The sequence below is a fragment of the Yamadazyma tenuis genome, chromosome 3 (assembly GCF_029203305.1).
Source record: "Yamadazyma tenuis chromosome 3, complete sequence".
Taxonomy (NCBI): Eukaryota; Fungi; Ascomycota; class Pichiomycetes; order Serinales; family Debaryomycetaceae; genus Yamadazyma; species Yamadazyma tenuis.
Genome location: NC_089463.1, coordinates 874,157 through 897,232, shown reverse-complemented (window position 1 = coordinate 897,232; position 23,076 = coordinate 874,157). Strand labels below are relative to the sequence as shown.

The 23,076-nt window shown below is 40.5% G+C and overlaps 13 protein-coding genes across 13 annotated transcripts; 3 read left to right on the top strand and 10 right to left on the bottom strand. All coding sequences in view use genetic code 12, as the record gives it.

Annotated features, from left to right (window-relative positions):
• Window positions 1-235: 235 nt before the first annotated feature.
• On the top strand, window positions 236-505 carry PSN45_002815 (uncharacterized protein; the record flags this gene model as incomplete). Its single annotated transcript, XM_006683770.2, has 1 exon — window positions 236-505. The coding sequence occupies one exon, from the start codon at window positions 236-238 to the stop codon at window positions 503-505; it is 270 nt and encodes an 89-aa protein (XP_006683833.2).
• A 390-nt stretch (window positions 506-895) lies between these two features.
• Window positions 896-5,257, top strand: BUD3 (budding protein; the record flags this gene model as incomplete). The annotated part of the gene is made up of 1 exon (XM_006683771.2): window positions 896-5,257. One exon carries the CDS (start codon window positions 896-898, stop codon window positions 5,255-5,257), a length of 4,362 nt encoding a protein of 1,453 aa, XP_006683834.2.
• Window positions 5,258-5,383: 126 nt separating this feature from the next.
• On the bottom strand, window positions 5,384-6,517 carry LEU2 (3-isopropylmalate dehydrogenase; the record flags this gene model as incomplete). Its single annotated transcript, XM_006683772.1, has 1 exon — window positions 5,384-6,517. One exon carries the CDS (start codon window positions 6,515-6,517, stop codon window positions 5,384-5,386), a length of 1,134 nt encoding a protein of 377 aa, XP_006683835.1.
• Window positions 6,518-6,769: 252 nt separating this feature from the next.
• Window positions 6,770-8,101, bottom strand: NFS1 (cysteine desulfurase; the record flags this gene model as incomplete). The annotated part of the gene is made up of 1 exon (XM_006683773.2): window positions 6,770-8,101. One exon carries the CDS (start codon window positions 8,099-8,101, stop codon window positions 6,770-6,772), a length of 1,332 nt encoding a protein of 443 aa, XP_006683836.1.
• Window positions 8,102-8,587: 486 nt separating this feature from the next.
• Window positions 8,588-10,549, bottom strand: DCC1 (Ctf8p and Ctf18p associating protein; the record flags this gene model as incomplete). The annotated part of the gene is made up of 2 exons (XM_006683774.2): window positions 8,588-9,373; window positions 9,521-10,549. The coding sequence occupies 2 exons, from the start codon at window positions 10,547-10,549 to the stop codon at window positions 8,588-8,590; spliced, it is 1,815 nt and encodes a 604-aa protein (XP_006683837.2).
• Window positions 10,550-10,720: 171 nt separating this feature from the next.
• On the bottom strand, window positions 10,721-11,530 carry RLP7 (ribosomal-like protein; the record flags this gene model as incomplete). Its single annotated transcript, XM_006683775.2, has 1 exon — window positions 10,721-11,530. The coding sequence occupies one exon, from the start codon at window positions 11,528-11,530 to the stop codon at window positions 10,721-10,723; it is 810 nt and encodes a 269-aa protein (XP_006683838.1).
• Window positions 11,531-12,789: 1,259 nt separating this feature from the next.
• On the top strand, window positions 12,790-15,045 carry PSN45_002809 (uncharacterized protein; the record flags this gene model as incomplete). Its single annotated transcript, XM_066157938.1, has 1 exon — window positions 12,790-15,045. The coding sequence occupies one exon, from the start codon at window positions 12,790-12,792 to the stop codon at window positions 15,043-15,045; it is 2,256 nt and encodes a 751-aa protein (XP_066014035.1).
• Window positions 15,046-15,089: 44 nt separating this feature from the next.
• Window positions 15,090-16,043, bottom strand: LST8 (TOR complex subunit lst8; the record flags this gene model as incomplete). The annotated part of the gene is made up of 1 exon (XM_006683777.2): window positions 15,090-16,043. The coding sequence occupies one exon, from the start codon at window positions 16,041-16,043 to the stop codon at window positions 15,090-15,092; it is 954 nt and encodes a 317-aa protein (XP_006683840.1).
• A 180-nt stretch (window positions 16,044-16,223) lies between these two features.
• On the bottom strand, window positions 16,224-17,222 carry SIS1 (Molecular chaperone (DnaJ superfamily); the record flags this gene model as incomplete). Its single annotated transcript, XM_006683778.2, has 1 exon — window positions 16,224-17,222. One exon carries the CDS (start codon window positions 17,220-17,222, stop codon window positions 16,224-16,226), a length of 999 nt encoding a protein of 332 aa, XP_006683841.1.
• Window positions 17,223-17,464: 242 nt separating this feature from the next.
• On the bottom strand, window positions 17,465-18,475 carry PSN45_002806 (17-beta-hydroxysteroid dehydrogenase; the record flags this gene model as incomplete). The annotated part of the gene is made up of 1 exon (XM_006683779.2): window positions 17,465-18,475. The coding sequence occupies one exon, from the start codon at window positions 18,473-18,475 to the stop codon at window positions 17,465-17,467; it is 1,011 nt and encodes a 336-aa protein (XP_006683842.1).
• Window positions 18,476-18,544: 69 nt separating this feature from the next.
• Window positions 18,545-19,171, bottom strand: PSN45_002805 (uncharacterized protein; the record flags this gene model as incomplete). Its single annotated transcript, XM_006683780.2, has 1 exon — window positions 18,545-19,171. One exon carries the CDS (start codon window positions 19,169-19,171, stop codon window positions 18,545-18,547), a length of 627 nt encoding a protein of 208 aa, XP_006683843.2.
• A 1,021-nt stretch (window positions 19,172-20,192) lies between these two features.
• On the bottom strand, window positions 20,193-21,110 carry CDC28 (Cyclin-dependent kinase catalytic subunit; the record flags this gene model as incomplete). The annotated part of the gene is made up of 1 exon (XM_006684025.1): window positions 20,193-21,110. One exon carries the CDS (start codon window positions 21,108-21,110, stop codon window positions 20,193-20,195), a length of 918 nt encoding a protein of 305 aa, XP_006684088.1.
• Window positions 21,111-21,278: 168 nt separating this feature from the next.
• On the bottom strand, window positions 21,279-22,886 carry SAT4 (serine/threonine-protein kinase HAL4/sat4; the record flags this gene model as incomplete). Its single annotated transcript, XM_006683781.2, has 1 exon — window positions 21,279-22,886. The coding sequence occupies one exon, from the start codon at window positions 22,884-22,886 to the stop codon at window positions 21,279-21,281; it is 1,608 nt and encodes a 535-aa protein (XP_006683844.2).
• Between the last annotated feature and the right edge of the window lie 190 nt (window positions 22,887-23,076).

Sequence of the window (23,076 nt, the reverse complement as noted above, 5' to 3'; positions counted from 1 at the left end):
TTACAACGATTCAATTGAATCAATTGAAAAAGAAATGGGACTTGAATTGAAAGATGGCGAAAGTCTACACGCCAATATCAAAGGGACACCTGAAGGATATACTGGAACAACGAAACTAAAAAGTACCAAAACTAGCTATGTTTTATTGCTTTTGACAATTATTATATGCCTTCTTATATTTCATTTCAGGAACAAGATTGCCGAATTTCACGACAGATTACGAACAAAACGAAGAATGAGATATGCTAATTTGTCACAAGGGTTTCAAGATGATCTCGAAAGCGGACTCAATAGTGATGCTTTTAACATTTTAAGCGGTAACTCGAATGACCATAGACAAGGATTGGAAGAGAATGCCAAAGCTGCAATCTACCAATTAATGCAGCAAAAGCTGCTCACATTCGATGAGGCCCGTCTAGAGTATACCAAACTGCAATTTGGAGAGCATAATATCGATAGTAACGGGGTTCCTCTAGATCCTAAGACCGTGACTTTCTCCGGATAATCTGGAGTCGTGGCCTCACCATAGTCCGGGGGGGGGGGCTAACTGCGTGTGTGAGGCTAAATCGTGCACCTTGTGTGTATGCAAGAATATTTTATCTGCTTATAGCTAATGAGTTACTGTATATGGGAATATTAAAAATATTATGTTTTAAGGACACCTTGCACAATTAACACAGAGACGCTCCCGATGAGAATGCTGAGGTGCGTTTGGAACGCTTCTCTCAGATCAGTACTCGCTGTCATTAACTACTTTTCATCTCGTGAACCCTTCCTTTGTTTTTTTTTTTGAACAGCTTGTGAACTACCGACAGTTTTTCTTTTCTTCCCCGTAGGACTTGACAACCATAAAGAACAACTGGAAACTTGACAATTACAATATTCCGTTTAAACCATGAGTGTTTACCAGAGACTAGCTTCTGGAGATGAACAAAATCTCGAGCAAGCTGAAGGAATCTCATTCAAACACTATTCCACTGATGAGGTGGAGGACAGCATAATCATAAATCCACTCGCTGGTAGATTGGAATTGAGTAAGAATAGCGAGTTCAAGTCCAAGAGTACTGAAGAATGGATCAATATCTTCCCCAATGCTGCATATTTCTCAAGCTACGATGATAGTCTCTTTGGACATATAGTCACAGCAGTATATGAAAATCCCGTATCAGATAAAATCTGTACGGTATCCTTAACCAAATTTGGGGTCACCGTTTACCACGATTTAATCTTGAACCAAGACTCCAGATTCTATCCCAGTATTGAAAACTTGTTACCTATCCATAAAGAATCCAAGGTTAGAAAAGCCTTAGCAGTAACTTTCTTGAAAAATTACAATAAGCTTGTGAATCATCCTGGGGAATTTGAAATAGAAAAGAGATGGGATGAGACTAATGCTGGAGCAATGGCAAGTAGACTGAGCCTTTTGGTAGATAAGAGGCCGAATGAGTTTGGTCTTAAGTTACTCCAAATGGGGGTAATTCAAAACCACACGTTGAAGTCTTTGGTTCTCGATACTGTGTACAATAACACCAATAACGATTCCAAAGTCATTGAGAGTAATAACAGATTGGTGTGCCTACTAGGTGACCAATTAGACCAGTTGTTTGATCCTTTGTTGGAATACTCACCAGAGACTCTTGAAACTTCCTATAACGTCCCTAACACATCTAACTACGAAAAGCCAAAGTTTATTGACAACTTGAAGATTGCCACAATCACCGACGAATTGTTGACTGTTCAAACCAATTTTACCATGGGTCTAGTAGGTCTTTTACAGAACTTCATCATCCCATTGAGAGTTCATGTGTTAGAGTCCAAGGATGCTCAAGGCATAGTCAAAATCAATCACATATTTCCCCCCACAATCGATGAAGTAACCAGAATCAATTGTGTACTTCATGATTCTTTGACTAGAGCCAAACCTTTTGGTTACGTGGAGGTGATTAAGGTGTTTGGAATGATTTTGCCATATTTTTACAAACCGTTCATCAGGCATGAAGCCAACTTGAAAAGCTTCAAATCAAGATTCAACAAGTTTTACGGAAGATATGAAAAGCAGGTCTTTGCAGATCCAAACATAAACAAAAGTAAGTTTTCCAAGAACTATATTGACTCCGTGATAACGGGTTCATTGTTGGAATTACCTAAGATTAAGTTAATCTTGATGCGATTATACGAGGAGGTTTCCAGTGAGTTTTCAAAATTGAAGAACTTTGAGCAGGAAGAATTTGAGGAACCATCAGTTTTAGATTACTATTACAAGAGTGCCGTTGACATAATTGATGCGTTTGGTGGTGACGAAAGTCTAGCTATTGAAAAGGACCATGAAAGATTCAATTCTCAGCATAGAATATTTACTCCTACTGGTAAATTATTGACCGAATTAGCTACCAACTGGCCACCCGAGTTACAATATGGATGGCTCTCAAGAAAGGTGATTGGAATTTTTGAATTGAAGAATGTCAAACCGAATAACCAAAACAATCATGATGATGAAGTGTTGATTATATTCAGCGACACCATAATGTTCTTGAGAATAGTTGATGATAATTATTATATCAACAGCAATGGTAATTTGAACTTAAGAATCTCTGATGTCTTAATGCACTCGTTGGTAAATGAGAAGCCCTTACCAAAATTGTCTCTGTTTCCAAGGATGGAAGTCAGCCACTGGTGTTCCATTACTGATGTGATTGTTACCACTTATAAGTCCTTTTCGTTTTCAACTTCAAGTGAAGAAGATTTTTTGAGGTTCTTTTCTTGTACTGGAAGGGGCTTCAAAGGTGATAACAAACAAGAAATGAATAAAAACTACGAGATCTTGCGTGATAGCAATAGCGGAAACTTCACGACTGGAAATGAAGTCATTGAGTTGATAAATAAGGCCAAAGTTCTTCACAAGAATCAACCTTTCCATTTATTCAGGAGCAACAAGTCAGCTTTACATCTCTATTCGACTGCCCATTCCGCCACGAATTATGATAACGAAAACACCAAGTCCCAGATAATTTTATTGTTGAACATGCCACAGGAAATGATTCCTCACTATTTCGAGATGAATCAACACTTGTTTCTTATTTTGACTGCTTCTTACACTTACGATGGAAGAGTTCAATTGATTGGGTTCAACCGTTCTAAAAGACCGGAATTTGACGCTATTGTTCCAGAAGAAGATTTTCAAAATACATTATTGGACACCTTGAAGATGTACATGAATTGTTATTTCAATTCATTTTCATTAGTGACGGAGCAGATGATTAAGAGTTTGCAGTTGGACTTAGAATACTACTTATTCAGCTATCAAAGACTTAACCGATTTGAAGTTCGTGAGATGATGAAGTCGAGAGTAAGTTCTATGAACCAACAAGGCAATATACCTGGACCAGTTGCAGGATTTCATATTGTTGGAGACTCCAAATTAAAAACTGATATACCTATAGAAACCGTAACAGTTGATGCCACAAGGAAGGTTAGGAATTTTGAAAAGAATGAACAAAAGGCAAAGTCTAAACGGAGACGTTCCTTCTTTGGAAAGCTTTTCGGCCGAAAGTTCAAAGCAGAACAACTTCAAGAAGAAGCCACAGTGGAATACAAGGAATTATTCAGGCCAACACCTAAATTAGAGAAAACTAATGAAGGAGAGCCCCAGGTGCAAATCCAGAATTTGCAACTTAACAAGAATGTGGCGACACTCGATGATGATAACACCGACTCTGCAACGGTTCATCACTATGATGTATCACAATTGGAAGGGAATGGAGATCAGATTAATTACGATCAGCAACAATTCGATCAAGTTGAAGAAGGAAACAATGTGGTCAATGTTGATCATACCCAACCTCTCATTATACAGGCTCAGTCGTCAGTTCAACCAATAACTGGCCCCATTACGCAAACGGTTGATCATCCACAATTTGCTCAACAGGTTGCAAGACCAGTATACCAAGCTCGTTTTGAAAACGATAATACCTCAAAAGCCAAATATGAACATCAAGAAAACAGGGATTATGAGCAGCCCTTTCCTGAAAACAAAGCAGATATATATCCAACTCAGGAAAGATATGAAGAAGTGGTACCAGGAATTATCCAGCCAGTTGAACAAAAGTCTCCTCGTAAGCAGTTTGTGGTCCGAAAACCTAACAAGAAGGAGGTTGAGTCACAAGCCCAGAACAACTTACAGCAACCTGAAATTCCATATGACCAAAAGCCCTTTAGAGAATTGTTTACTTCTTCTGATGATACTCTCAATGGACTCCCTCAAGTTGAACTGCAACCTGTTAAATTGAGCACAGAGTTACCAGAAACACCCAAAACTCCATCAGAAACATACAAGGAGAAGACTAGACATAATGCTTCATTGGATGTCAAATCCAACTTCGAATTTCCAAGTCCAACAAAGTCTATATTCGATGAAGAAGCTAAAGAAAACGTTGAAACAGAAGAAAGAATCAACTCAAAAGGGAGTCCAGCACATGCAGTATCAGCCTCAATTAAAGATGTTCTGGAGGAAACTGTTGGAATGGCAGGAACTTTTGCTTATGGCTTTGATTATGACTATGTGGACGACCCTCTTGAGGCTAACTGGGTACAATTTTCCAGAGAATCTTCCCTTTCCTCAATTCCGGTCCAAATCGAAGAGACAAAGAAATCTACAAAATTGAAATACCCCCCAAAGCCTTCCAAAGATTTGTCAGTCACATCGATTAACTCTAGTTTCACTAGGGATGCAAACTTTGCCAATAAGATAAGAGATGTGAGTGCAGCGGATTCTTTCAGATCCCAAATCGTATTTTTCAACTCGAAAATAAGCTCCAAGAATCAAGTGGAGGCAGAGGACTCACAAACTTCATCTCAATTTGTGGATGAATTCGGCAAAGAGATCGATATGAATTTCTCCAGTTCAAAAGCAAACAATCTGAGATTTGGAAATAATACAACACAGCCAGATACTGATGCTACAAACTCAGAGGAGGAATATTATTCAGTTGATAATAACTCGGTGTCGAGATCCCCTAGATTTGAAGTATTGAGCTCTCTTGCTGCACCAGTAGTGAATGTTGATACCGGAAATATGAATAACTCATTTTCAAGTGAAAACACCATCATTACTGAGCTTTTGCAAGACTCCAAATCTCCGACATTAAAAAGGGAGGACACTTCTCAGACCTTGAATAACCATCTTTATATTGGAAATTTTGGATCTATGGCATATTTGAGTGATGTTTTGAATGGTACCATCGACTTCTCCGATGTTTAATGAATCACGAAACTTGTCTCCAGGGAAAAATCATGTTTGTTAACAATAATGAGTATTATAATGTAATATAAAGATGAAATATATATTTAAAGTGCTAATTTTATAGTGTCCACTAGATCACAGAATTTAGGCACTAGAGCCTAAGATTTTCTCGACTTCTTCAGCAATGGCATCACCAACTTCCTGAGTAGTGCTTTGTCCACGTAAGTCTGCAGTTCTAATACCTCTATCGATTACGTTACCAACAGCAGTCTCCAAAGCTTCAGCTTCAGCCAAGCAGTCTAAAGACAATCTCAACATCATAGCAACAGACAAGATGGTAGCCACTGGATTGACCTTGTTAACTGGCAAATCTGGAGCCGATCCATGACATGGTTCATATAATCCGAAAGCCTTGTTGGTATCTGGTAAAGAAGCCAAAGATGCAGAAGGTAAAAGACCTAAAGACCCTGGAATCACGGAAGCTTCATCACTAATGATATCACCAAACATATTAGAAGTAATGATGATACCATTGAGCTTTTTTGGACTTTGTACTAAAATCATAGCAGCAGAGTCAATAAGCTGATGTTGGAGAGTAAGTTGAGGAAATTCCTTGGAAATCACGTCGTCAACAGTTTTTCTCCATAATCTTGAAGATGCCAAAACATTGGCTTTATCTAAAGACCAAATTGGCAAAGGAGGGTTATGTTGTAATGCCATGAAGGCAGCCATTCTGGTGATTCTGGTAACTTCAGCAACGGTGTATTTTTCGGTGTCCCAAGCAGAGGTTCCATCCGCAGAGTCTTCTTGTTCCTGTCTTTCACCAAAGTAAATACCACCCACCAATTCTCTCACCACGCAAAAGTTGGTTCCTTTAACCACTTCAGCTTTCAATGGTGACAACTCGAGTAACTTATCAGAGACAAAGTTACATGGTCTTAAGTTAGCATACAAGTTTAACTCCTTTCTGATCTCTAAAAGACCTTGTTCTGGTCTCACTTTCCCAGTACCCCATTTTGGACCTCCAACAGCACCCAACAAAACAGCATCTGATCTCTTCGAAGCTTCTAAAGATTCATCAGGTAATGGAACTCCAGTAGCATCAATGGCAGCGCCTCCAATCAAATGTTTTTCAAAGTTAAACTGAATATTTTTAGGGGTAGATCTCTCGATGGCTTTTAAAACTTTCACAGCTTCAGCAACAACCTCTTCCCCCACATGATCACCTGGCAATAAGGTAATGGTTTTGGTTTCCAAACTAAGTTCTGCTTTAGACATTGGTACTTGACGTGTAGTGATAATTTGAAAAATTAACTGAAAACTGGAGAAGAAAGCGACCGGCGAAAAGTTGGTGACTGGACGCCGGAACCGGGCATACGCACAAAATCGAATTTTCCGTCATGATTTATTGACCACAAAGGGAGATCATAAGATAGCCTATATATATGTATATACTGGGAGAGAGTCTGCAGCGTCCATCAAGATTCTCTTCATTTCGGTACCGGACTTAGCACAAATTAGTTACGTAAATCAATGTCCACTCCACTCGATAGTGTTCAAATCTATACCTTCTTGAACCATTTCCCATAATGGAGACAACTTTCTCAAGAAGTCAACTCTTTGGTTAATTGCTTCAATAACGTAGTCAATTTCATCTTCAGTAGTAAATCTTCCGATACCAAATCTGATAGAGGAGTGAGCCAAGGTGTCATCAGCACCTAAAGCATGTAAAACATAAGAAGGTTCCAAAGAAGCAGATGTACAAGCAGAACCAGAACTTAAAGCGATGTCCTTCAAAGCCATCAACAAAGACTCTCCTTCGATGTAACCAAATGAGCAGTTAACACAGCCTGGATAATGTTTAGAAACATCGGCAGGTCCATTAAAGTAGACATCTGGAATTGACAACAAGGCACTTTTAAGCTTGTTAGATAACTTGTCGATATGCTTTCTGTCATATGCCAGTTCTTGAACCATCAATCTGGCTGCCTCTCCAAAACCTGCAATTAAGGGAGGAGCCAAGGTACCTGATCTTAAGCCTCTTTCTTGACCGCCACCAGAAATAATAGGGTCAATTCTCACTCTTGGTCTTCTTCTCACATAACACGCACCAACACCCTTTGGTCCATAGATTTTATGAGAAGAGATCGACATCAAGTCGATGTTCATTTCGTTGACATCTATTGGAATTTTACCATAAGCTTGAGCAGCATCAGTATGGAAGAAAATCTTGTTTTGTCTGCAGATTTGACCAATTTCTTTGATTGGTTGAATAACACCAATTTCGTTGTTGACAGCCATAATCGAGACTAAAGCCGTGTCCTTACGAATGGCATTCTTCAAGTCATCCAAATTGATTAAACCTTCAGGTGTCACAGGCAAGTAAGTGACATCAAAGCCTTCATCTTTCATATGACGGGCACTGTCCAAAACACACTTATGTTCAGTTTGGGTGGTGATGATATGTTTCTTGGTCTTTTTGTAGAATCTGGATATACCCTTAATAACCATGTTATTCGACTCAGTAGCACCAGAAGTGAATATGATTTCCTTGGGGTCAGCACCAATCACGGCTGCCACGTGCTCTCTGGCCTTTTCTACTGCTTTATCGGTTTCCCAGCCGTAAGAGTGAGTAGATGAGTGGGGGTTCCCATATAAACCGGTGTAGAATTCCAACATTTTATCCAATACTCTTGGGTCAGTTGGGGTCGTAGCTTGGAAATCTAAGTAGATTGGACGAGTACCGAATTCAGAGTCATCCCTATTCGCATTCTTAAGGGTTATTCCTGATCCTTCCGGAGGTGAAATATCTGTGGAAACATGTGTTTGCTCAAGAGGAGTTAAGGTTGTAGTGGCCAACATCTGGGGTCTCGAGCGTGAGAAGCTTCTAGCCAAGTTTACTGCACCTGGATTTATCCGGTGGAATGCTCGTTGTAACTGTATGGTTAACATTAGGTCGTTATAATTACTTGTTCAGCAGGGATAAAAATAGTTAGTCAGCGACTGGATCTTTTTTTTCTGTTCACGAGCGATGAATTTGTGAGAGTCCGCGTGTGCTAACCGGTTGATACGGAGATATTGAGATGACCTACCGATTTGGTTCGGGACGCGAGCCGATAAGAAGCTCTATTAGTTTAGCAGTAGATTTGACATAGTTATAAATTTGACATAGTTATGGATTTGACATTTAGTGGTTATGAAATGTAATATTCATACATTTCTACCGATGTCACAAAATGCAAAATGTGATTTAGGTCTATAATGTTTAAAGACGTAGAGGACATTATTAGGTTAACCAGAAAGCAACCAGCCGTGGAATATATACACCATTGAGTAAAAGAATCCACACTATGCGAGCTTTGTATTTCCCAAAGAGGACAAGCGACTATGCACAAGTTCGTAGCATCCTAAGAAGATGGCACCTCCAGCACTAATCCAGCACGTGCGAGGCCCAATTCCTCTTAAGAACGCTCTATAACCTTCTTCTTCAATGATTCCACGTACCAATAGCCTCGTGCTTGTGCGTTTTTCACTCAACATGATTCTGGTTTTGATAACATCCAACGGCGTGGTCATTGCGGCTGCAACACCTCCTGCAATGGATCCACAAACAGCTCCAGCTGCTAAAGATTGCTTCTCTTCAATTGGAGCTACCAGCTTTAAGTATTCATATAAGGGAAACTGGATCAAGGTAAATGGGATTTCTCTCATGATTGTCAGATTCCATCCACGATAAAGACTACGAAGAATTCCTTCTCCCGACTTATTCGCAAGTATATACTTTAAATTTGTCAATGACGAGGAGTTTGAACCCAAGATATCCACCTGCGTCCGCTGCTTAATAACCTCAACTGGGACTCGTACTGTACAGGCCATAATCTCTCCAAGAGACGCGCTGATCATATGACTGGCGGGTTTGGATCCAATATTTTCAGTATAACGTTTCATGGAGTCATAGGTGATGAAGAAAAGAGCGGCCAGTGGAGCAGATCCGACAACACACAGACCTAGCCCTTTATAGATTCCACTCCATCCTCCGTTACTGAAGAATCCCCCTTTTGCTTGAAGTCTTGTCTTGAGAGTGTCAATTGGAAAAAACACAAGGTCTGTTGATATTCCTGCACATGCACCACTCTTTGAAATTGTTAGTATATTTCACACCAAGTAGTTGGACCATACTAGTTTCAGCAGTGCCACTTAAGCCAATTTCACGTACAATTAATGAAAGTCCAAAATCGTTCATCTTGGACAAACAATTTTGGATTTTCCGACTTTTCGCACTTTGGCATACTTTAGTAGGCCGGTTTCGAGCTTCTTGTTGATCATAAACTTCTGCACGTAAGGGGCTATATCATCGATTTCCCACTCTGATGCCAACTTAAATAGCTCCCTAATACGTTGGACAATATCCGACAGAAGGGAGGACTCTGAAAGATACGAAATTCGTGAAGAACCAGCTGTTTTGTACAAATGGCCTCGGAGCATCTTCACATCCAAAGGGACGTTGTAGAAATTGGGAAACTGGTTCTTCCACTGAAGGTTGAAGTCATCAATATCAAACAGCCGAGCCGATTTAAGTGTTTGTATACCGAACCACTTGGCAATCTTGTCGTTGTGTATAGTGTATTTGTGGTCCAGGTTCAACCGGCAAAACTTATGGAAAAGTGTATTGCTGACTTCGGCAATGAACCCATGAGGCTCTAGAAGGGCACTAAACTTCTCGAGGTCAAGGATTCCTGATTTGTAGTCAATTTTGCTTGATATGACGACCGTTAAGAATGTATGAAGAAACTTGGTTACAAGCGAATCATCGATGACAAAACAACATCCGTTTATCTCGCACCCGCCTACTTCATACCACTCTTTATAGAACTCTTCGGTAGATATTGGTGTATCATCAATAAGCTTAGAGAGGCTGCACGTGACAATATCTGTGGACATGGTAGATAAGCTTGATTCGCCTTTGTACACGGGGATTTTGGACACATCGATAAGTATTTTGGTGGATACTAATTCATACTCATAGGGCAAGTTTGTAAGGCCAACAAGAGAGCCAGGAACCACATTACAATCCATAAGAAGCACTGTATCCGTTTGATCCATTTGACGAAGCTTCCATGTTTTATCCTGAGATACCAAGGTGAGGTCGTTCTTCAAGCGAGACGATTTGATGTTAAGGGGAGATTTTGCTTCAATGCATGACAAAAGTTCGGGTGGAAGCTGAATAAGCTTATATGTATATGCCGTTTGTGGCTGGAGCTGCTGGTATAACTCAAATGACTGGGGAGTATATGTAGACTTGACTGTCATAGCTATATGTTGATGGAGAACGAGACGCGCTTTTACAATTGTTTGATCAGAGATGAGATAGTGAAACACGTGACACTGAAGGAAATAATCGAGAAAAGAACAATTCTGTAGCGCAGATTCCATGAAATATAATTTGGGGATACAAAATATCTATATGCCAATATTTATCGTTTAATTTTGTTCGTCAATCAATTTGTCGATATCGACCTCTTTTAAGCTTATATTCCCATTGAGACTAACATTTCTCTTTGATTGTTGGGCCAACTTTAACTTCGCAAGTTTGGATTGAGGTCCGTATCCACTAACTGGTAAGTTCAATTTGAAAGGAATCAACCAGCTGGTGATGTCCAAGAAGTTCTCAGACAAATTACATAATTCTTGGATTAAATCTTCTATGCAAATGATCCCCACTTCTTCGAACTTATTTTCAACAAGCTCGTTGTTATCCAACTTGATTATTTTACCTTCTTCATCTTTAATGGAACCTCTTTTTTGAAATAATTGACGGATTGATTGGATAGATGGAGTACCATATACAACATAAGGGTGGATCAATTTAAGCAAAGGCTTGGTGGTTTCATTCAACTTCATAAACATACCGTTGTTGACGGTTTCTAATCTCAACACTCTCAACACTTTAGAGGCTTTATTGGGAATCTTCACACCCTTAACATGGTTTGGTATTCTGATGACAAAAATAAGCTTTTCATCTTCTATGTTGGTCGACGTGGAGGATATAGTATTGTTTGACTTCTGGTTTTCGAACTTGGTAATGTTCTTAACTCTCTTGGATTCTAATTGTTTAGATAAATGGTTGGAGACGAGGGTCTCGGCTCTAATGAATTTCTTTGATTGGATCTTTTGCTTTTTCAACTTTTCCAACTCTCTTTGCTGGGCCTGCTCTTGTTTCTCCAACCTCTTTCTATCTTTGTCTTTTCTCTTGCGTAAGAGAACTTCTGGGTTAGAATTTAAAATAGCCATAGTGTAGTTACTTGAGATGAGAATTAAAATTTTCAAAGCTATGCGAGATGAGGGAGTTTCGGCGTGCGTGAACCGATAGATTGGGATGTGCTTGGCCTGGATCCAAATGATTCAGTTGGAAACGAAACAGACAACAAGAAAACCATATGTATAGAGACCATCGAAGTTAGATGACTGGGTATCGATAGCATTAGAAACGATAACAACTTCAAGAGAATGCTAGTAGATGTTATAAGACTGAAGTATTAATATCTAAAAAAGCTATTAAGCAAGCAGACTTACAAAAGGAGGGCGGCCCATCAAACCTCAATGCAATATAGATTTGTAACTCAAACCACTTATAAGAATGGTTCGAGTGCAAGGGCAAAGGACAGAGGGTAACTGCGTTTAGGAAACAAGTGGCAGGCAACCCAGAGGTAAACCCTACAGCTAAGGGTGATGGGACCCTTATTCCCGTAATCTAAGGAACAACAGCCGGAATCTAGTTCATTTACTTGGTTCTGGTGCACTAATCTTCAACATTGGTGGTTTTTGAAATATACGCATTACCGGATTAGGTAGTGATATTGGCGATGTTTTGTAAACATCGGATTTGAAACTTTTTCCTGATTCAACCAACAGAAGAAAAAAGAATAAACAAACGCAGGATGATTGCAGTATTGTCGCCGCAGAATATAGATCAATGAAGATGACCTTAACCATTTAGAACAATGGGATCGAAGTGCCAGGTGAGACCCTCTTCAATGAGTGTGATCTGAGTGATCCAGCTGATTTGAGGGTCATAAACATTCTAATTTCTACATAAACAAACACTGTTTTTAGCCGCCATCTGGTACGATTCTATCATCTCATCACCAAATATTGGAGTGTATAGTTTAATTATTTTTCTACGAGGGTGGTTGCAGATCTCATGGCTGTCCACAGCATGTTTATAAATAAGTCGTAGAGGATGGTAGATGGCTATTACAGGGTCGAGACAATTAGCCCACCAAGTGGGAGACATTACCAGTTATATAGTACGTTACGGCTGTTTCGGTAAGGGCTACCTCAAGATTGGGTACCGCTGTAGCCCATTCTATCTATTGTTTTGTTCAATTCCCAATTCATATTTCTCTCTATTTCCTACATTCACACATTTTTTTATTTTCCTTTTCTTCTTCTTGACACTTCATATAGAAAAAAACACCTTGCACCAGGTACAAAAATCAGCATCTCCCAAGCATTCTCCGTCACATTCCCACACATTTGAAGATTTATGTATGAATAATTTCAACGAATACTTTGATTACACATCAAACAAGTCTTCCACCGAATCAGAATCTCCTGACTTTGATTCTCGATCTCCCCGTTTTGATGTCGATAATGAGTTAATTCTCTTCAATCAACAAGCGTTGAGCCTTGAGCTCTCACGTTCTACACACCAACACCAGCGTCAACTCCATCATCAGCCACCATTGGCCATATCTTATGATGACGCAGATGTGTTAGATATGGCATTGCCAATTCTAGAACATGAGTATGACCCTGATCCCCAAATAATAGAGACTTCCATCAACACAGGAGTAACCACAGCATCCCATAACAATGAGCATGAACTCTCTCCATCAACCCCTTCTTCACAGGTAGAGGAGTGGAGGTCTCATAGAAGACATGATTCTACGCAGCCAATATTTGAAGCTTCGCCCAAAAAAAGGAGAAGAGACTCCGGGTCCCAAAGTTTGAGTTCCGACAAGGAAATGAAGGTCATCGCATATAACTCGCTTCTGATTGAAATAGAGCCTATTATTCACCACTTGAAGAAGATTGAAACAGAAGATAAAGACACGGTTCAAGTTCCAGAAAGTCATGAGACCACCAAGACAATACTATCAAGGAAGTTATCCAAGGAGGCTAAACGACAGGTCTTTGGAATGATCTGGCTCTTGAACAATTGTGAGATCAGTCCTACGTCGGTGGTCACTAGAAATAGGGTTTACTCCAAGTATGTGCATTTCTACTCCAACTTCAACTTGTTTCCCTTAAGTCCTGCTAATCTAGGAAAATTGATTAGAGTCTTATTCCCCAATCTCACAATACGAAGGCTTGGTGTTAGAGGCCTGTCTAAATACCATTATTGTGGTATCAAGCTTATCAACGATAATGAGTTGATAGACGAATATCAATTTTATAATCAAAAAGGCCTGCCTACTTCCACCGACAAATTAATCTCGGAAAAGGTGGAAATAATAAGCTACAAGTTTCTCCCGGACCTATTTCAGTTGATTAAAAGAGATCTCAAGAGTCATAATCTTAGTAATCCCATTGAAATTCCTCCAATTTATCCTTATTTACCCCCAGATGCGGACTTAGATATTGCTGATACGCTATATTCGTTGTGCAAAATTAACAATTCATTGATGTTTGAAGGGTTCCGATTTTTAAGATTGGATTCGGTTTTAAATAATTTTCAAATGTTCACTACCATACTAACGACACCAGTGTTCAAATTATTTGTACAAGAATCGGTATTTGAGTGGGTTTGTAACTGTGATATGGTCACTTATAAACTCATGATAAAGGTGATTGCCAACACCTTTTGTGATATCTCATTTAAAGGTGACAATTGGCTTCAAACTCTAGAACTTGTCGACAATCTAAAGTATATGAGTGCCCAATTCTGCCCTAAACTAATAGGAGCTATCAATAACAAACTTCCAGCTAAATTAGTGGATCTAAAGGCAAAATGTGGGGCACATTTTGTGAGATGCCTTAACCGATTGATCAGTCTAATGGAGGTAAATTTTCGACTTCGAGTCAAACTTGAAAATGAACCGGTTCGAACAAGAGAGTTAAAACAGGCCTACAAGAAAATAGACTTTGATCTTTTAATCGGAAAACTTCCTTTCAACTCGTTGATTCTAAGCAAATTAATTTACATTTTCAAGAATAGTGTCCCCACGCTATTCAACACATTTGCTTTTAAAAACATACAGAGTTTGGTTAACAACTTGTTTGATGATTTGAAGGTTGATGTGCGATTCTTCAAAGTCCACTTAAGTGCCCTCATAAGTGATATTTTCCGCCTGCTAGCAGAAAAAAACGTCAGTAGTGGACATTATATCCCATTAAAGATCTGGATTGAAGAGTTTATGAACCTCTACTTAGAACTAGGTGGACTACTTGGATTTAGTGAGTCAGATACCCAGTACGACAATACTGGGCCAGACTTCTATACTACGGACTTGTTGGATATATCCAGATTTTGCCAAAGCTTTTCTGGCGGAGCCAAATATAATAATATTTCTGATATAAAGGAAGAACCCAAAGGCCCACCCGGAAACTACCATTTAAAACTGGAAGGAAGATCAGATAAATCTAGTGAAAGAACCGAGCCATCCGACAAATCGTTTGACAAATCTATGGACAAGTATATAAACAGGTCCTTTGATAGAACGTTTGACAGCTCCTTTGAAAAAACTTTTGGTGACATTATCAAGGTGGAAATGTCACCAATGATTCTAGACTTGGAAACGTGAAAATCGCATGTATAGATAGATAGGCTTTTATTATACAAGCCAGTTCAAACATCGTTCAAGGCAACACAAACCGCACCTTTATGATGGCCATTATACTGGCGCACTGTTTCACTATTACTTAAGTCCCACAACCGCACATAGTGATCAGAGCAGGCAGTGACTAAGTAAGCACCATCAGCACTGAATGCGCAATCCCAAACCCATCTCTGATGACCTTGAAGAGTGGTCTCCAAGGCAAAGTTTTGGTCTGTGGCCCAAATACGGGCCGTGTGATCAGCCGAGCAAGTGGCCAAATGCTTCATATCAGTGGATAACACCACACGGGTAATATATTTCAGATGTGACCGAAATTTGGTAACCGGTGTGAGGGTGGTGATATCCTTTTGGGTCAGCATGTTCCACACATAACAGTTACCCTTATTGTTTCCAGCTACTAGCATCGAACCATCACTAGCTACCGTAAGTGAATTAATGGGTACGTCATCCTCGGGAATTAGGTGATGAGTACACTGGTTCTCCCCCAAATCCCATACTCGAATGTTACCATCTTGATCACAACTTAAAAGCTCTCCTTGGTTTGGATGTATCACCACTTCGTTGACAGGACAATTATGTTTATAGCTCCGTTGAACCAGTGGGGCTCTGACGTCCCATACTTTAACGTATCCATCTTCCAGAGATGATACCATCCACTTGTTTTCAATCTGAAATTGAATCGACGTCACATTGTTGGTGTGTCCCTCAAAAGTCATCACAGGGTTAGAGTCAGTATTAGTCGAAGTTGTGGAATGCGTATTCCCACTGTTTCCCACTTGGCGGATGTCATATAATCGAACATACAAGTTTCCAGCGGCTGCGAGATAACGTTTGTCATTGGTGATTTCAAGTCGGTTGACTTGAGAATCAGAATGTTGGATAGTTCGTGAGCATACCCCTGTCAAGGCATCCCAGAATCGAATTGTATGGTCGTATCCAGCAGATGCAAGTATGACTGACATTGTGATTTTCCTGGTTCAGTGGTCCGAGAAAGAAGTTGTTCGAGATAGAAATTGAGATTTCGAGCTCTCAATTTGAGATTAAGAGAGCTAGGAACAGCTAATGTTTGACCATTATATTAAAATATATAAAAGATGATGGGTTATTGTATCGTTAACATCTATATGCATGTTTTTATGTTCTTAAAAGTACTGTTGGATAATCTGTTTTTGTTCTGGTGTTAAATAATGGGGATAATCAATCTTATAGCTGATGTGCAAATCACCTCTTTGTCCAGGACTCTTGGTTATGGGCATACCTAAACCAGGGTATGAGTTGACACTGGAAGGTTGAATAGGAGATGTTCGAGACAAGGGAATTCTTCTACCATCTATGGTAGTGACTTCTTTATCGAATCCACAAAGACTTTCCTTAAACGTTAAAGGAATCACCATCTTTAAATCATTACCATCCCTGATGAACAGTTCATGTGGTTTTTCTTCCAAGACAAACTGGATGGTTTGGCGAGCCTGGCATTCTGGTTGATAGTCTCCTTCATTTTTGAAAGTAATTTTGGTACCAGCCTTCCAGCCAGGGCGAATATTAACCTCTAAAGTTTTTGAGTTTCTGGTACCATTTGGATCTTTTCTATTAACCTTCAATTTCTTCACACACCCGTTGTAAAGTTCTTCCAATTTCACTCCCAAAGGCATTGTCACCGTATCAGGTTCAGGTCTTCTTGAAGCACCTCCTCTGCTTGCACCACCGAAACCTCCAGGCATTCCACCACCACCATATCCACCAGGCATTCCACCACCAAAACTGAATCCTCCCTCATCCATTCCAAACCCTCCCATTTGTGAGAATATGTTGAATGCATCATTTTGAGAGAATGAATGGCCTCCAGGACCACCAAATCCAGCAAATGGATGACCACCACCACCACCACCCCCAGCAAATGGGTTTTCAGCAGGCGCATTTCCACGGGCAGCTTCTATCCCATAGTCATCATAAATTTGTCTTTTATCGGAGTTGGATAAAATATCGAAAGCTTCACTGATTTCTTTGAATTTTTCGGTATCACCAGTAGGTTTATCAGGATGATATTTCAAAGCGGCCTTTCTGTAGGCCTTCTTTAATTCAGACTCTGATGCTGAGGGGGCAACCCCTAATATATCGTATAGTTTAGTTTCTTTAACCATTTGTGTAAGAGTAGTTGCAAGTGTGAGAAACGTCGGGGGTTGCTCGATTCTTATAATTGGGAGACGGACGAAGGCCCGCGAATGAGGTAGAAGCTTCTAGAAAAATAGTACCAAGAGGTGGACCCACTGCTAGCGCGACGTCGCGGAGGGCTGCACCAACCGCCTGGCCAAGGGCACTAGAGACCAACTACGATAGTATCACAGTTTAAACAACGTGCATTCAATGAAATATAACTGATTGACTATTGCTCCTTCCTGGCCCTCTCTGCCTTCTTTAAGGCTCTAACTCTGATGCTCTTGTGCATGTCAAAGTTCAAGCTGTTTGCAATTGTAGAGTAGACACCAACAGTTTGGTCGATTCCAAAGTGCATCAAGGCATGAGACCAGAATGGAGTGGTTGTAGCAAATCTTTCCTGAGCACCAACTCTTTTTCCTACACTGTTTAAGGCAGATGCAACAAAAGATTTTGGATTAGGGATCATCCATGAAGTTCTTCTGATTTTAGACATGGCTGAAGTCACCAAGTAACTTAACACGAACTCCACATCAATTTTGTCGGCTTTCAATTCGGCCGCCAACGAAGCAGACCAGTTTTGCAAAAATGCTTTAGACCCAGAGTAGGTGGCCAAATATGGTGTAGGCAATAAACCTCCAAATGAACCCATAGTGAGGATCAACGAATGGGCCTTGTACTTGGATGCTGTGCCCGCCAAAATTGGAATAAGCAATTGAGTTATTCTCAAGGTGAAGACGTTGTTAATGTTGATGATGTTAGTGATTTCAGACAACTCGGTTTCTGCAAATGGAACAGGAATCAGATGACTTTGACCGACGTTGTTGATCAACACACTGACATCCAATCCCTCGATTCCGGCCGCAATTTGAGTAACAGCTTCGTCAACCTTAGTGACGTCCACAGCCACCACCTTGGTGCTAACCTTATATTTCGACTCAATTTCTTCGGCAATTGTCTCCAACTTGCTCAATGTTCTGGATGCCAACACTATGTTGAACCCCTTAGCAGCCAATTGTCTGGCGTATTCGGCACCCAAACCATCGCTGGATCCAGTGACAAGTGCCCAACAATTGTTGGCCGACCCGTATTTTTTGTAACTGGCCTTGGGCAAGAGAAGCAAATCAAACAAAAGCAGGCCAAACGACAACACGAGGATGGTGGCCTTTGCCACACCAAGGAACAAACATCCGTACAAGATGTATTCGACTGGAGTTGGAAGAATATTCAAGTCCAACATAGTTATAGAAATGAAAAGTTTGAGACGCGAACACAACTTTTTAAAAGGTTTCTTCTATATTACACTACTTTACATTAAACTCATTTCCAGCAATTTCTCATTATTCAAGTCGATATTCAATTGTTCCTTGTCTAGTTGACTCACTAGAAGTGCGTAATTGCCGGTTTTATTTATCAAATCAGCTCGAAGCTTGACCAACTCGTCATCGATCTCGGAAAGCTCTTCTGTTTTAGAAGTCAATTTCAGCGGAGCATGTGACGAGATAGGAGTAGCGTGGTTCGAAACGGGGGTAGGGGTTTCGTGTACTGGCTTTTCTTCCAGGTGACTGCTATAATCGCTGGATCTTCCATCTCCAGAACTGGGAGGACGAGAGGGTTGAGGTTGGTAATGGCCTGAGTTCTGTGCTTGAGGTCCATAATGCGATCCCCTATAGTGGTTGGGCGCATAGTTACTACTGTGATTATAGGAGCCACGATGCGAAGGGTTTCTTCCGCGGTATGAGCCGTATTCTCCATATGAGCTGTACTCACTGTATGAGCTGCGTTCTCGGTCATAGTCTCTCGCACGATCGCGGTCACCGTACCCAGAACCGCGTCCTCTTTGACTTCCCCATCCACCCCGATAGGAGCCGGACCCGTGGCCCCGCCCACGCGAGCCGGACCCTGGGCCTCCTCTATAGTCATTGTATTCACTCATAGTAGTTTAAAGTTTTTTTAAAAGAGTGCGACTCGAATTTTACGTGCGACAGAGTTGGGTGCGACTTGAGCTTGACTGCAAAAAGTTTTTGTGTCCACCAAAGTTGATTTGCATCCCTTCATGTTAAATATGAGGATAGTAGAGGGGATATTGTCTGATTTACACTCCTTCATAACTTCAGATATCTATGATATTTCCTTTACCAGATAATAGGTATTTGTTAATGTTTGCTATGAAATTGAAATAAGATATAACGATTTTACAAGAACATCATAAACACAGAATAAACAGAAACTCAAGTCAGAAGACACGATATCGAAGAAGAAGGAGAATACTACCCTGTACGATAAAAAGGTCGGGGACCTTAAAGATATAGTCAAGAGACGAACCTTATACTCCAAACCTTGATGAAAAATACTATTGGTGGGAGGTCTGCTGTACTACGGATATATTCAAGTACGTACTTGCCACTCAACCATATTAAGAATCCATATTAACCTTGACTGGGACATATAAGTTAAAGACTTTAATAAACTCGGGTTTTGTGCTCATCCTCATCACATTTAGCAATTAGCTTTCCTATTCAGGACATTTTTTCAACATCTCAAGCTGATATAAATGCCCCCAGGGAACATCAGCTTTAAAGATTGGAAAAACCAAGTATCAAGATAGCCAAACTCGTCAAGTAATTGATCCCACGTCATTTCATCACCCAACCTCTCATCATCGTCACACCAGGTCAATGGATTTGGAACAACCATTTCTGCTCAGTGAGTCGCTCCAATATATCGACCTACTACATTTCCAAATCAATATGAAGTTCCAAGAGATCGAAAAAAATTTGGACTTTTTAACCATACGAAGAAAACGATCCAAGTCGGCTCGCTTAGTGGTCAACATGACCTTGCTCCTATATCTTTTGAGAATTACCAAATATTTATATATGAGTTGGGTGTGACACAGCACACTTTAAAAAAACATATCCAAAAATGAACAAACAGAATATTAGCTAAGGGCCGACTTATCCCATATTTACAGACTTCAGGTACTCATCGTCTTCCTGGAAATATGGATGCACCAAGGCTCTCTTGGCACTAATTCTACCACTGGGATCATAGTTCAACAATTGGCCCAACAAATCAATACCAGCATCGTCCAAGTTGGGAACATAATCTTTTAAGTTCTTACGAGACCATTTGGGGAAGGTGGGCTTGAAGTCTGGCAAGTACTGCACCTCTGGCCATATTTCAGTATTAGGAGTTCCCAAAATCCTGAAGATTCTAAATATCTCATCAATCTCAGAGTCTCCAGGAAACAATGGTTTCCGATTACACATCTCTGCAAATATACAACCAATACTCCACATGTCAACACCCGTAGAGTATTGCTTGCCCCCCAAAAGGATCTCGGGGCCCCTGTACCATAAAGTCACCACTTCGTGGGTATATGCCCTCAATGGAACCCCAAACGCCCTGGCCAACCCAAAATCAGCAACCTTCAAGTTTCCTTCTTTATCGATCAACAAGTTCTGGGGCTTCAAGTCACGGTGTAATACTCTATGGGAGTGACAATGCTTGATTCCTTTGACCAACTGGTTTAAAAATCTTTTAATCATATCAGCACCCAAACCAACACCTTGAGGAATGGACTCCATGTACCGTTTCAAGTCCAAGTCCAAGAACTCACACACCAAGTACAATTTGTGGGAATCGCTGTGTATTATATCATACAATCTGATGATGTTAGCATCCTTCATTTCCTTCAAAAGAGAAATTTCTCTGATGGCAGTTGAAGGAACTCCTTCGTCTTCACTTTCAAGCCGGATTTTTTTGAGGGCCACAACCCGGTTGTTGTGCTTGGTGTCGAGAGCCTTGTAAACCACCCCATATGTTCCTTCCCCGACCTTTTCTTGTCGTTGGTAATCTGATAATTCCACCATGAGTTAAAAAAGAACCAATTCTTGTACGCGTTGTGAGATTGTTTGTATTTTTTCTTCGTTTCATCAACAAAAGCAAATGTGAAGAGCACGATTTTTAGGATTCAGGAATTTATTAGTATTCATTATTCGTCATCTATATACAGCGTATATGTCTAAATCGTAAAAGGCCTATTCGGCCACCGTGGGGATGTTACCTCCAACAGGAGAAGTTAGTACTTCTAATTCACCTTTGGCAGCAGGGCACAACTTAATTTCTCTTCCCCATTCACTATTCAAAATCTGTTTACCAGTGATTCTTCTGCTGGGTTTAGGGTCAAGAATCGAATAGATAACATTCCGGCACCGGGCTCTTTTGAGGTTTTCGATGGGTTCATACCCGGTTGAGTTTCTCCGTTTAACCAAGTATTCTCTGAAAAACTCATCTTTTTCGGGGTCTGCAACAGACCATAACTGTCTACCGGTTCTCATAGCCATGTAAATGACTCCACAAGACCAGATATCCACACATCGAGAATCGAAATGGTTAGTGGTGAACTCTTCTGGAGCTATGTATGGCGAGGACCCGCAAATGCCTTCGCTTAGCTGAACCTCTTGTTCCCAGGCCATCTTGAAACATTCAGAGTTACCAAAATCAGTAATTTTCAAGATACCGTTTGGAGTTAATAACAAGTTTTCTGGCTTCAAATCTCGGTGGCTAACACCCATATCGTGCATGTAATTAACTCCCTTGATGAGTTGCTTGAAGAAACAATCAGCTTCGGCATACTCTAACTTGCCACTGGCGATGATTAAGGTATATAAGTCTCCTCCACTACAGAACTCCATTACTTCAACATAATCACCCTTGGCATCTTTCAACAAGTCTAGCGTATCAATGATGTTAATATTCTTTAATGATGATGAAATGCAAAATTCCGAAGTCAATCTCCGATTGAACTTCTTCTCCAGCTCGTTAGGTTTACGGCGAAACTCCTTAACAGCGTACAACGCTTCTTCACCTTCAGCATCACCAACACGTTTGTGGGAGATTCTAACGGTTCCAAACGCACCTTTTCCTATTACTTCTTGGCAGCGACCATATTTTTCTGCAAAAGACCGGTCGATAGAAGCATCTGAGGCCGAGGCAGTTTCATCCGAATGCTTTATTTGATTTACAAGACCAGCAAATAGCGTAGGGGGTTGGTTAGCACCTTGGGCAGGAAAGTGTTCACCTAGAATGTTAGGAACCGCCAGCTTGGCTTCATTACGCAACTTTTTGGCTCCAAGCAAATCTTTTAACATATTGGTCAATTTTTCTTGTCTCTTTGCACTTTTAAGGTTATGCTCATGAGAAGTCTCTGTAAGCTTGAAACGAGGCTTGTTCACTGCGATAACACTATTAGATCGTGATATGGGTGGAGAGTTGACTCGGGATGTGCTACCACTCTTTGGTCTAGAATCCTTATCCTTGTCCTTTTCTCGGGCGTCGAAATTTAATTTTGCAACCAAAGAATCTGGCATATTGACCATCGGGGGAAGCTGAGAACTATCAAGCACGGAAGGAGAATGTGATCTAGTGGCACTAGTTTTACTGGAAATAGATGGAAGGGTTTCCTTTTCTGATTCATTCACTGGTGGGAAGTTGCTGTTGACAGAAGTTGCCGAAGCTATTTGCATTTGAGAAAGGCTGGTGAGATCATGAGAATCTTTATCTTTGAGACTCAGCAGTGATAAGTTGGTCTGGGACAAGTTGAAAAGCTTGCTCAACTTAGTAATTGTTTTCTTCTTTTCAGTCATGTTTTTTTGCAGTTGTTGTAAAGGTCAAGCACTGGTCAGACAGGTCGTTTAAGACGATAAAGTGCGAGTGAAGAAGGAGGAAAAGGAGGCGACTAGAAGGCAGAGGCGTGGAAGGTACGAGTACACTGAATAGCAGCCTCTTCTGTTCCTAAATAAGCTCTTCTATTCCTGTTTGTATGAGTTCTCTGGC